The 11,247-nt window shown below is 51.7% G+C and overlaps 1 protein-coding gene across 1 annotated transcript in view; it reads right to left on the bottom strand.

Annotated features, from left to right (window-relative positions):
• ITGA9 (integrin subunit alpha 9) overlaps positions 1-9,196 on the bottom strand; it is a 313,829-nt gene extending 304,633 nt beyond the window's left edge. Inside the window, exons 1-4 of the mRNA XM_030887657.2 lie at positions 9,132-9,196; positions 5,581-5,718; positions 3,393-3,498; positions 1,091-1,185 (exon numbers count right to left, since the gene is read on the bottom strand). Coding sequence (XP_030743517.2) covers positions 1,091-1,185; positions 3,393-3,498; positions 5,581-5,718 — 339 coding nt within the window. The 5' untranslated portion in view covers positions 9,132-9,196. The remainder of the gene's footprint in view (positions 1-1,090; positions 1,186-3,392; positions 3,499-5,580; positions 5,719-9,131) is intronic.
• Positions 9,197-11,247: the final 2,051 nt, after the last annotated feature.

Below are 11,247 nucleotides of genomic sequence, written 5' to 3' on the forward strand. Positions count from 1 at the left end.
GAAAATATATCCTGCATATCAGATATTTACATGATGATTCATAACAATAGCAAAATGACAGTGATGAAGTAGCAACGAAAATGATTTTATGGTTGGGGGGGGTCACCACAACATGAGGAACTGTATTAAAGGGTCGCAGCATGAGGAAGGTTGAGAACCACTGACCTACTGCCTCCTAAACTGTAAAGTGAATCTTCAACCTTGACCAAAGACTTCGCCATATGAACAGGGTTTTGACACTTTACTATTTCATTTCACAGCCCCAAAGAAAAGACTCCGGTAAAAGTGTTGTTTCCTTAGCAAAGTCAAGATAAGGAACTCGCTTTGGTAGCTGCTCTGTGATGAGATCTGTGAACGCGAGTAGGGACGTGGCTCTCGCACAAGCCGTGCTCCGTAAGTCGGCATTCACGATCGCGGCCGTCGGTTGGTGCTCAGCGTCCTCTTTTGTCACTGGAGAAAGACATGGGCTTGTTCCACTCCAGACACCGACGTCCACAGATACCCTGGCAATGCTTCTGCGGGGAGTGTGACTTCCTTTTTCCCCGGGGCTGGGCTTGACACCATCAGCAAGACTGAACACCATGCTGATAGGGCAAAACCCAGAACTCACCACTTCCGTGTTCCCAAGTCTGGGTCGCAGGCCAGGGCTTTGACTGCTCTTCTGTTTGATGCCAAGTGTGACAATAGCCCTAGACTTTATCTCAAAGCATAGTCGCTGGCCTAACGTAGGTGACTGCCCTCCGGGGTATAACCAAGAAAAGAGAGCCTCCTCTTCTTAAATAAATAGCTCTACTCCCGTGGCAGAAATTTGGACATCGCAATGTATACGCAGACAGCAAGGCTCCACAGTCCCTAAACATGAGAAAACCTAAGAATCTTCTGGCTGTGCCTCCATATTTAATAAACAGTATCAACGCTTTCTACCCCGTCACTAGAGTGGGGGAAGTCTAAGAAAGGACTCGTGAGAATTCTATGTACTTTTAACATCTTGCTCATAGCAAAGGTTTGTTACGTGCTGAATGAATGAATGAACAAACTAACAGATGGACGAATGGATGGACAGTTTGCACATCACTCTCACACCAATTACCATGGAGTAGTGAGGGATGACCCCACTGGCATCGCCATGATAGATGTACACGGCCCCCGCAAAGTCATCCTCCTTGGGTGCACCAATGGCCACATCTGAAAGGAGAAAAATAGCTACGTTGAGTAGAGCCATGAAGAATAATACAATATAGAGGCAGTTTCCCAATTCCTGTTGTCATGCCTAAGCCCCTTGACATCAGAAATTTCTTGGTTGATTATTCAGTCATTAAATTAGGCACATGGTCTCTGTCATAGAGAGAACTGTATCTCTCCCCTCCCCCTCACCCCAAAATAAAAATATGTGCCAACGGCTGGGTCATGAGTCTGTCTGGGTGGTTTGGCAGTCATGTGGTGATGCAATCATGCCCCACCATGAGATCCGGTGGGATCGGCCCCTCGGTGGTAAGAGGATTCCGTTGGGCTGCAGTCCTCTTTCTCAGGTCACTGTCCCCATCTGATCTTGGTGGAGTTTCTCTGGGATGCGGCTGGCATCACCTCTCCTCTTACAAGAGAGGGAAGACATAGAATTGAGCAGAGACAAAGGGACCTCAGTTCCACCAGGAAAGAAGAGCTGGGAACAGAGTGCCCTTCGGGCCTGGGGTCCCTCTGCTGAGAACCTTCTAGACCCAGGAGAAGACTAATGCGGAGACATGTGGAAATCTCCAAGGGCCACAAATGCTAAAAGGAGAACAGGGCCTTCCTCCTAATCTGTGAGCCAACAGCGAGGGAAAGCTTCCCACGAGAGCTGACACCCTGAGTTCAGACTTCTAGCAGTGATGGGATAAAAGTCCATTCTGTTTGTTAAAGCCACCCTTTTAAAATAATAATTCATAAATTATCGAGGGTTCATGAGGGAGAGGGGAGCGGGGAGGGAAGGGGGAAAATGAGGAGCTGATGCCAGGGGCTTACGTGGGGAGCAAATGTTTTGGGAATGATGAGGGTAACGAATGTACAAATGTACTTCATACAATTGTTGTATGCATGGATTGTGATAAGAGTTGTATGAGCCCCCAGTAAAATGATTTTTTTAAAGCCACCCTTTTGTATTTACGGCATCACTAGGTAATGGGGAGCCACTTGAAATCCACGGCCATCAGGTCAATTCCAACTCACAGCAACCTTACTCGGGGTTTTTAAGGCCGTATATCTTCCGGGGGCAGAGAGCCTCATCTTTCTCCCTTCGAATGGCTGATGTGTTTGCACTGTTGGCCTGGCAGTTCGAATCCAATGCTTACCGGATGGTGCCCAAAAGGCTCCTTAGCGACAGCATGATAGCAGAAAGAAACTCAGAGAGGTAGGAAGAGTGTACTTGCAGAAAAGTTCCTCTCTTCCCCATAGGTAAAATCAATGACTCAACCAACAAATGAGTTGCAAACATAAAACCCACACTCATATCTGTCTTGTCCAAATGGTAAAGTCCATAAATGATGGTTTTTAAATGACTGAGGAAGTCAAATCAATTCCTGGATCAAGGAAATTTCCAGAATGGCATTCAATTCATCATCAAAAAAAAAAGTCACTCTCACAAGCCAACAACTTCTAGAACAAAGCTTCCAGCATCCTAATGCCCCTCTTTTTCTTCCCCCTTTGTCATGTGTTTGCAGAAGTGAGGTTGATGGGGAGATGGGGGGGTCTTTACTCTCTGAAAGAAGCTCTCTCAGCCCAGGGTTGGAGGGGACAAAAGAGCCAGAAGACCTGTCTGAGGCAAGAGCTGCCTCCCTGACTCCCGCCTCAGTCCTTCCCAACATTGGTGCCCACGTCTGTGCATGGCTCACACCATGAGAGGTGGTGTCATGGAAGGCCAGAGGGCGGGCCAGAGAGGCTGTAAAGGATACTGCTTTCCACAGATGGACAGACACACATACACACCCTGCTTCAAAAGTCAGCCCAGCAACTTCTCATTAGGAAGGGAGATAAAGTATAATGCACCCCTCACTCATTTCACTAACACATGGTGGTGGAGGGTGGAGGGACAAAGGCTCAAAAGCAGAAGACTCTGTGGAGAGAGGAAGCTGGTTTGAGTCTCTCTGCTAGTCACCTCCAGTGGACCCTTCCCAACCTCCACGTCCACCCCGAACACGCAGCAAAGAGTGGTACACCGACCAGAAGGGATGATGACTCAGAAGCACAACTCAGGAAAGCTCAGACTGAAGCCCTAAGGGTCCCGATGGAGAACTACTTCTCTGAGAGTACCCCCCACCCCACCATCATGCTGATGGGGCTGATGCATGCGGGCTGAGCCAGGCGCATGGTCTGGGGTGTGTGGTGAGAGGTCAGCGAGGCAGTGCCCTGTGCCCACTGACCTGGGAACCCGTCGTCATCGAGGTCGCCCAGGCTGGCAATGCTCTCGCCAAAGTGTGCGTTGTAGGCTCCATCCCCGGTCAGGGCCGGCTGCTCCTCAAGGGCGCCCTGGGAAACAGGATGAAGGGGAAACAGAAAATAAAATAAAAGCAGAACAAACCAAAAGCACAATTTTAACAAGCCAGGGTTCAGAGCACCGCCCTCCCAGCACACACACATTGACAAGGAAACACCTGGGCCGAACCACAGGGCCAAACTTCTCTCTCCTGGTGCACAAGGAGAGCCAGAACCAGAGCCGCCAAAACGCTACAATGTGCTTTAGCCGGGAGGATCAGAGCCACATGGGCCAGACACCAACCAGCCTGTCCGCAGGGGCAGCTCAGCATTCCTTCCAAAAGTTGTTTGGAAAAGGCATACGTGGTTTTGTTTGTTTGTTAGTTTGTTTGTCTTCCCTTGTCTTGGGTTCAAGTTTATAAAGGTGTTTGGCAGGACTGCTGTAAGTCAGACTCAGCTCAACATCGTGGGTCTGATGTCTTAATAATCTTGAGAGAGGGAGTCAAGGTTCAGAAATCTCAAACACCCACAAGTTCTTAGCTGGGGCTGGGGACCCTGTACATAACTGTGCCTGCTGTCACATGAACCCCCCTGGTGCGTGGTTGGCAGTGAAGCCGCCAGAGCATCCCCAGCCTACTCTCCAGTCATTCACATGTGACTGTCACAGCAGGTGACCAAAGGAAGGCTTCAGGGCCTAGAGGTAGGGCCTACCCAGAGTAGAGGCTCTCTGGATCCACCAGTCACCCACAAACCATCCCAGCAGAGTCTTGACTTTTGTCATGACCAACTCTTGCGTTTTTGCTGGAACATCAACAACTTGAAATCTAAAACCAATAAGGATGTAAAGATCTCATGGGTTCTTGAAGTCCCCTTTCCACAACACAAATACATGCATCGGCCTTCTATTAATGTGGTGGGGCAGTGCTGCTGTGTCGCATGGAGCTGCGATAAGTTGGGATCATGCTCACTCTCCCTACTGATGACCTCGTGAGCACCATCTGGTGTTAGCTAGAAGTCTGGTGGGGCCAGGACCCTTTGCACCATGTCCCCCTTTATGGAGCACTCTGACTTCTTGTCCCTGCACAGTTTCTGCTTTCTCCCTGCTCCACCCCCTCTGCCCTCTGAGGGTGGGCAGCTCTCCGGCCCACCCCGCCTCACCTCCCCTGGTCTCCTCACATCCTGCTCATAAGTCTGCCTCTTACGGTCTGGGCCCACCGCATGAGGACTATCGGGATTACAGCCCTGGCTCCTTCAGCAGTCTCCACCCAGCCCGAAGCCCCTCCATGCTGGGCAGTCACACTGCAGCCTGCACACCAGCACCCCTCAACCCTTTCACTGCCAGAAAGCTGGTGTAGACTCATAGCGACCCTACAGGACCAGGTAGAACTGCCCCTGTGCATTTCGAAGACTAACTCTTTACAGGAGTCGAAAGCCCCGTCTTTCTCCTGCGGACCAGCTGGTGCTTTCGAACTGCTGACCTTGAAGATCACAGCCCAACTGTAACCACTGTGCCACCAGGACTCCTCCCCGCACCAGAATCTCAAACCCAGGAATGCATGGATCCAGGCAAAGGGAGTGCATAGCGGGAAGGAGGAAAAGTAACTAACAGTGCACATGTGCTTCCAGATGCTTATAACTGGCCTCCCGCCTGCCTCTAATGCCTCGTCCTCTGGCAGGGTCCTCCCAGCCGGTGTGTTCTCTGAAGAAACAGCTCTGCTTCCCTCCCTGGGCAGAGGGGCATTCCTAGAAAGGTGGCATAAGAGTGCGGGCTCCCAAACCAGCCCGCCAGGGTTCAAATCCCAGCCCCACTACTACTTCCTAGCTGTGTGGTTTGGGTATTTCATTCCGGGGCTTCAGTTTTTCACCTGAAAAATGGGGGCTCCTCCTACCAGGTGCACAGTACACTGAAATCGTTCACAGGAAGCAAGAGGAGCAGCCCCCGGTGCACGCACACGGCATGCAGGTGGCACGCACGAAGACTCTTCCCGACCCCTGGGGCAATGCATCTGCAACACTGCTCGGAACGTTCTGCTCAGGGAGCTTTGCACTTCTTGAAGATGTGTCTCGTGGCCTCCCGAATAGCAGCCCCGGCGCCCTCCCACTCTGCGCCTCCACCCTGCCCGCCACGCTACTCACGTTTCCTCTGTTGATGTAGGTGGTGACCTGCCCCTCGTCCCTGATCTCAGAAAACATGGGGGCCCCCACCAGCAGGTCGGAGAGGCCATCAGCGTTGAGGTCCACTGCGCATAAGGAGGAGCCGAAGTAAGAGCCCATCTGCAACCAAGCCAAATCGCGACAAAGCGTTCAGTGTCTGCCCTCTCACACGGAGGCCCTGCTCTCCTCTGGCCGCTGGCCTTAGAAACACTTGCCTCATGCCCAGAAGCCAAGACGCCCAGGCCTACCGTGAAAGCCCCAACTTCCCTCCCCAACTCTGGCAGCAGTGCTGAGCCCCAACTACAGGGTCCCAGAGCTCACTGGCTCTGGGTCCCCTTCCCTGGAGCCCTGCCTAGGAGAAGACAAGATCCCCAAGAAAGAGGCGCTGCTTCTAAAAATGCAAGCTAGAGTTGCAAATGTGGGCTGTAGCCGTAATTAATACAAGTGCCTGGAGTATCAGGCATTCCATAAAGTCAAGCAAGATGGAATCAGAGATGTCACAAGGCAAGCCAGGCACGCAAGCCAACATGACTATGGGAGATAGGTTAGCCTCTCCTGCTCCTGTGGAAACTTGAGGCTGGTTAAGCTGGAATGACCAAGGCAGGTACAAGCCACAACACTCTTCCACAGCTGAGGGATCAGAGCAGGTTGATGATCTTTAATCACCTTTAATATAATACCCACATAAATCTTACTGGTCCATCATCAGTATGTAATGCAGTGTGCATGATTTGAAATCAGGGGGTCTCAAACACAATAATCTATGCGATTCAGGCAGGAGACATACCAGGTGGGAGAGGAAATGAGGAACAGTTTAAGTGTGCTAACAGGTGGCACGTGATGCTCAACCGCGGGTCCATACAGCAGTAGGGAGTAGTGGCTCCACAGCAAAGCAGAGCTCACAGGTCCTGCGAAGGGACCAGCTTCTACTTCGCCGCAGCCAAGGTCACCCTGCGGAAAGCTGACCCAGAGCGGGTCCCCTTCCCACATTTCAGAGACGTCAGACCTCCAGAACTGTACTTGAATTGCTTATTTGTTTTCAAGGTTGGTCACTTATCCACATGAAAACATAATGCTATGTTAATGGTGGTGGAATGATTTGGAAGAAGAAATCAATAATGGTGGCCTGAACCCAAAGAATGAAACGTGTCGAAGGAGAATGTTTTGCTATGTATATTTGTGTCACAAGTGAAAAAAATCACTTAGTAAGAATCATTACACTCCTAACTAATAAATTCCCTGAGTACCAGGAAGAAGAAAATGTCTCAAATTGATGGTGCGGTGACCGTTGTATAACTCTTCTAGATGAGACTGAATGACTGAACCGTGTGATAGGTGGCTGAAGCGTCAATAAAACCGGTTTGAAAAATTCAAATGAAAGCTTTAAAAAACAATAGTAATAAGCAAACATCGCTTAAAAGAATGGCTTTTGAGTCCAAGGGCTGTCTGTGGTTAGATTTGCGCGCACTAGCATTTCCTCCCGCTGCGGAGTTGCAGAGGTGGAGGACACGCCAGCTCACTTCCTGAAGCAAACCCTGGGGCGGAGGACTTGGAAGTGCTGCCCAGAAACCCTTCCCCAGTCACATGCCAAGGCCGTCTCCCCTCCAGCCACCCCCTCTACCCTTACCACCACCCTGCTTCGCAAGGCAGAAGGGCATGGGGAAGGTGTCGGTCATTCCTGCAGGAGGGGCCGGGGCAGGACAAATATCAAGTTGCCAGTCACTAGATCAGTGGCTTTGCCAACGTCCCCATCCTGGGTGCTTTAGAAAAGGGGAAAAAATGGTGCATGTAAATAAGGTCCCTAAGAGCAAAGCCACAGGCAGGGCTCTCGGGCTGGGCCTCAGGGGAACAATTTGTTTCCTTCCAGTGGCTATTTAACTTGGCGGCTTCCTTAAGGTTATGTCAGAAATCCCTGCTCAAGAAGCTTCCTAAGGTCTGATGGGCAAGCGCTTCACATAGCTCAGTGAATTCAACACAACTTCAGTGTTGGCAAGGACCGCTTTGGGGTGCGTGTTCCCCGAGCAGAGCCTCCCATCAGCCTACGAGTGTGGCGGGCTGCCGTGTCTGTGTTAACCTCCAAACTGCACGCTCATGGGACTTTCTATAGGATGCATAGTGACCAAGGAGACCAGCATTGGTCCCTTGTTTTTTTCTTTTTGTCCTGACAGTAAAAGCTACAACTCTCTGATCAGATTCTAGCAAAAAAAGCATTTTTAAAGAACAGAAGCGAACCAGTGGTTGGCTAAGTAAGAACCTTCCTCTAGACACAGGGCTCCAGACTGAGGGGGAGAGCTAAAGCCATCCTTGGACAGCCTGGGGTCATCACCTTTCCTAGGAAGACAATAGAGAAGTCAGACAAGAGAGACCAATGGCAAAGCAGTTTTTTGTTTCTTCTGGCAAAAAGTGGGATGCGACGCACGGTAGGAGAGAGCGGCCTCCATTCCAGCCTGAAAGACAGTGACGGGGCCACGCTCGCAGAGACTGAAGCAGAGGCAGGAGGACCAGGAGGGAAGGCCGGGACGGAGAGGCGGCCATAGAGTGGTGCCAGGGAGGGGGCTTGCAGCATCCTCAAGAAGGGGAAAAGGCAGCACCACCCTAGATCTGGGAGCGCAGACACCTGGGTCCTTCTGTCCGCTCCTGGGGGAGCCCCAGACACTCCTCGTCACCTTAAGGCAATCCAAGCCGACGTTCAAGCTCCTCTGTCCCCGAACGTGACGGCATAAAGCCCTCTTGGGGAAGTGTGGACAAGCCCACAGTGCCACACTCTGGTGCCCGTGGCCCGGAATCCCAGGAAACATGCTGCTTGCTCCTGGCAAGAAACTCTTAACTGACTTAACCTGAGCAGCAACTAGGGCGCAGCTCATGGAAGCGGCGGGAAATGGAGAGAATGAGGGAGAGGCTGGGACGATCCAGGCAGATGAAGCCTCGCCCAGGCCCATTTCGGGGCAGCCTCCCTGGGGAAACAACTGTTGTGAAGTATGGAGATGAACTGGGTGAGTGTGTGCTTGGTCTCTGACAACCTTCTCCATGGCCACAGCAACCGGAGGGCCGGGGAGAGGAGAGGAGAGGGTGGCACTGGGCTGGTGAGACGGACAGGGAGAACCACTTAGCCGTACACCCCCTTTGAAAGTCACCATCCCCAGGAATTGGTTTGTGCGCGCTCCCTGGAGGTAGGGGTGTGTATGTGTATGAGCGAGGCACACGCGAGTGAGCGGATGCTGTGAGACCAAGGCAGACAGCGAGAGCAGACAGTCGTTCTGATCACTGTCTGAAAGATGGGCAACCTTTGAAACCGTGCTGTAACCTGGCCATGTCCAACCCATCTGACTACGTGAGGTTTCCTCACACCAGCATGCGTGCATGCCAGGATCTGCAGATGGCACTCACTGCTGAGAGCAGAAAGTCGCGAAGGACCGACAGCCACAGAAGGTGCCAGAAGGACCTGTAAATGAGTTTCCTACAAGATCACAAACCGACTCCCACCTGGTCACATCTCTCAAACAGAAAAGCATCACAGACACCAAGGATCTCACCTTTTTACCTGATGCCTGAAAAATCTTAATTAAGGTGCCTGATCTTCGGTCAGCTCTAAAAATATAAACCTGTGAAATGAAAAAAAAAGTTTTAAAAGGAGGAATAGGATCGCAATAATGATCAAAGAGAGTTAAGGGCATCCTCCTGGGAATTCTGTTGACGCACCGGACCAGGCCGGCAGCAGGCATGCTTATGCGGGCCGCTGACAATGACCGAAGGCGGCGCCCGTCAATCCCGTGATGGGAATCACCCCCACTGTTCCTGAGCCTCGGCCTGAAGGGCTCAAGTGCACAGTGTGCTTCGAGAACCTTCCAACTCGTCAGCAAGCCATTCAACCGCTAAAAACAGTCACTCTGTCCTGTCTTGACATACTTCCGTCTGTGTCTCTGCTCATTGGGACTTTAACAGGTATCACGAGACCAGGGCTTCCGACAGTGCAGTCCTGCCAGAGAGCTCTCCCCAATGCCTGAGGCATCGAATCTGTGAGGGGAACATCCCTTTAGTCTGGGGGATGTTACACAATATTAGATCACTTTCTTTACTGTGAGACTTGTCGGGACCTTTTGGGGACCATTGACCCCACCCACTTCCATTTAGGTTGAACTTCCTGCATCTACTAAGTTCCATCTTACGGGAACGGGGTAATGAACTTTTTCCCATGGGGGAAGGGAGCTGTCCCCTTCATGAGGAAGTTTTTGTGCCCTAGCCCCAGAAATGAATAACCATCCTGAGGTCTTTGGGAGCCAAGTGTGCACCAGTCACAGTCCCTGGGAATTCAGCGTAGTCAACTGCTTGATCAGCAACGGCTAGCTTTCCCAGCTCCTCTCACGGGGGTCCAGCTCAAAGACGCATTCCCATGCTTCTTTTAATTGGCTGGATGCAGTGGCTCTGCCGGGCTCAGCCAGTAATCAACGCTGCTCTTATCCTAAAGCTTGACACACATCAGTCCGTCGTGAGAGCCATCCGAAGGGAAAACAATACAATTAGAGTGGGTTCTCGGCCATTCGTGAGGAGACAAGGCTGACATTGTCAGCTCTGAGGCTTCCGTCCACATGGCTGTGAGCCGGAATGTGGGCCTGATTTTCAGCAGAACGACAGCAGGGCCCCGCTGCTTACAGTTCCTCCCTAAGATGACCAGCGTGTTTTCTCTCGGCCTGCAGAGGCCGTCATGGGACTAGGAAAGGTTCCACCTCTGTCTTGAAGTTATCCTCGTTCATGTGCATCCTCTCTCCCCTGCCCCGCCTGACCCCACCCCACACTGCCCGCCAGGCTCCGAGCCTGAGCCTCTGAGTCTGGTGGTGCTTTTAGTCTTTCTCCAAAGCATCGGCCTGAGGGGGTAGGAGGAACCCCCTCGGGAAACATGGACCACTGCCAGAGGTGACAAGAAGCTCAGCCCAACTCACAGCCACCCTAACTCATTGGGACCCCATGTGTGTCAGAGAACTCTGCTCCACGGAGCTTTCGATGGAAATAGAACACCTGGCATTTCTTCCAAGGTCCCTTTTGGGGAGCACATGAACGACTTGCTCCAGTGAGGATTTGCTCCAGAAATATGAGCAGGAGAAATATAACCCCTGCCGAGGAGGATCTAGGGAACTGGGTGTCAAGAGCACGCTGCAGTCAAGCATAGTCCTTAGCCCCTTTATCATCCTGACATCCCTGCTGAAGGCTCCAAACACCGTGGCCCCAGACCCCATGGGCCTGCCTCTCCAGAATCCAGAGTCCACCGTGCAACATGCCCTGGGAGGCAGGACCAGCCTCCGCCAGAGAACATCTCTGAGGGCTCAGCTCCAAAGATCACTCCTCTGTTCAGTCTTTCCCATCAGACAACCCAGAGGGTTTGTTAAAAATTGGTCCTCGATTTCCAGCATACCCTGAAGCTAGAGACAGAGGCACAGCTGCTCACACTTTGGGCCCTGAGAAGTCACAATTCCAGAAGGGACTCAGCTAGTCCTCAACCCATCAGGTCCTTTCTACACTCTGGGAAGGATACTTTAGGGAAAGCCAGACCCACATAGTCCCAGGCCAGCCTTTGGGCTACATCAGCCTTCGAAATCCAAAATACTGGGGAAATAAAGATGAGACTCTGGGTGAGACATAAAACCCCAAAGACCA

The sequence above is a fragment of the Echinops telfairi genome, unplaced genomic scaffold, assembly GCF_000313985.2.
Source record: "Echinops telfairi isolate 266 unplaced genomic scaffold, ASM31398v2 ScPeMD7_7420;HRSCAF=8458, whole genome shotgun sequence".
Classification (NCBI taxonomy): Eukaryota; Metazoa; Chordata; class Mammalia; order Afrosoricida; family Tenrecidae; genus Echinops; species Echinops telfairi.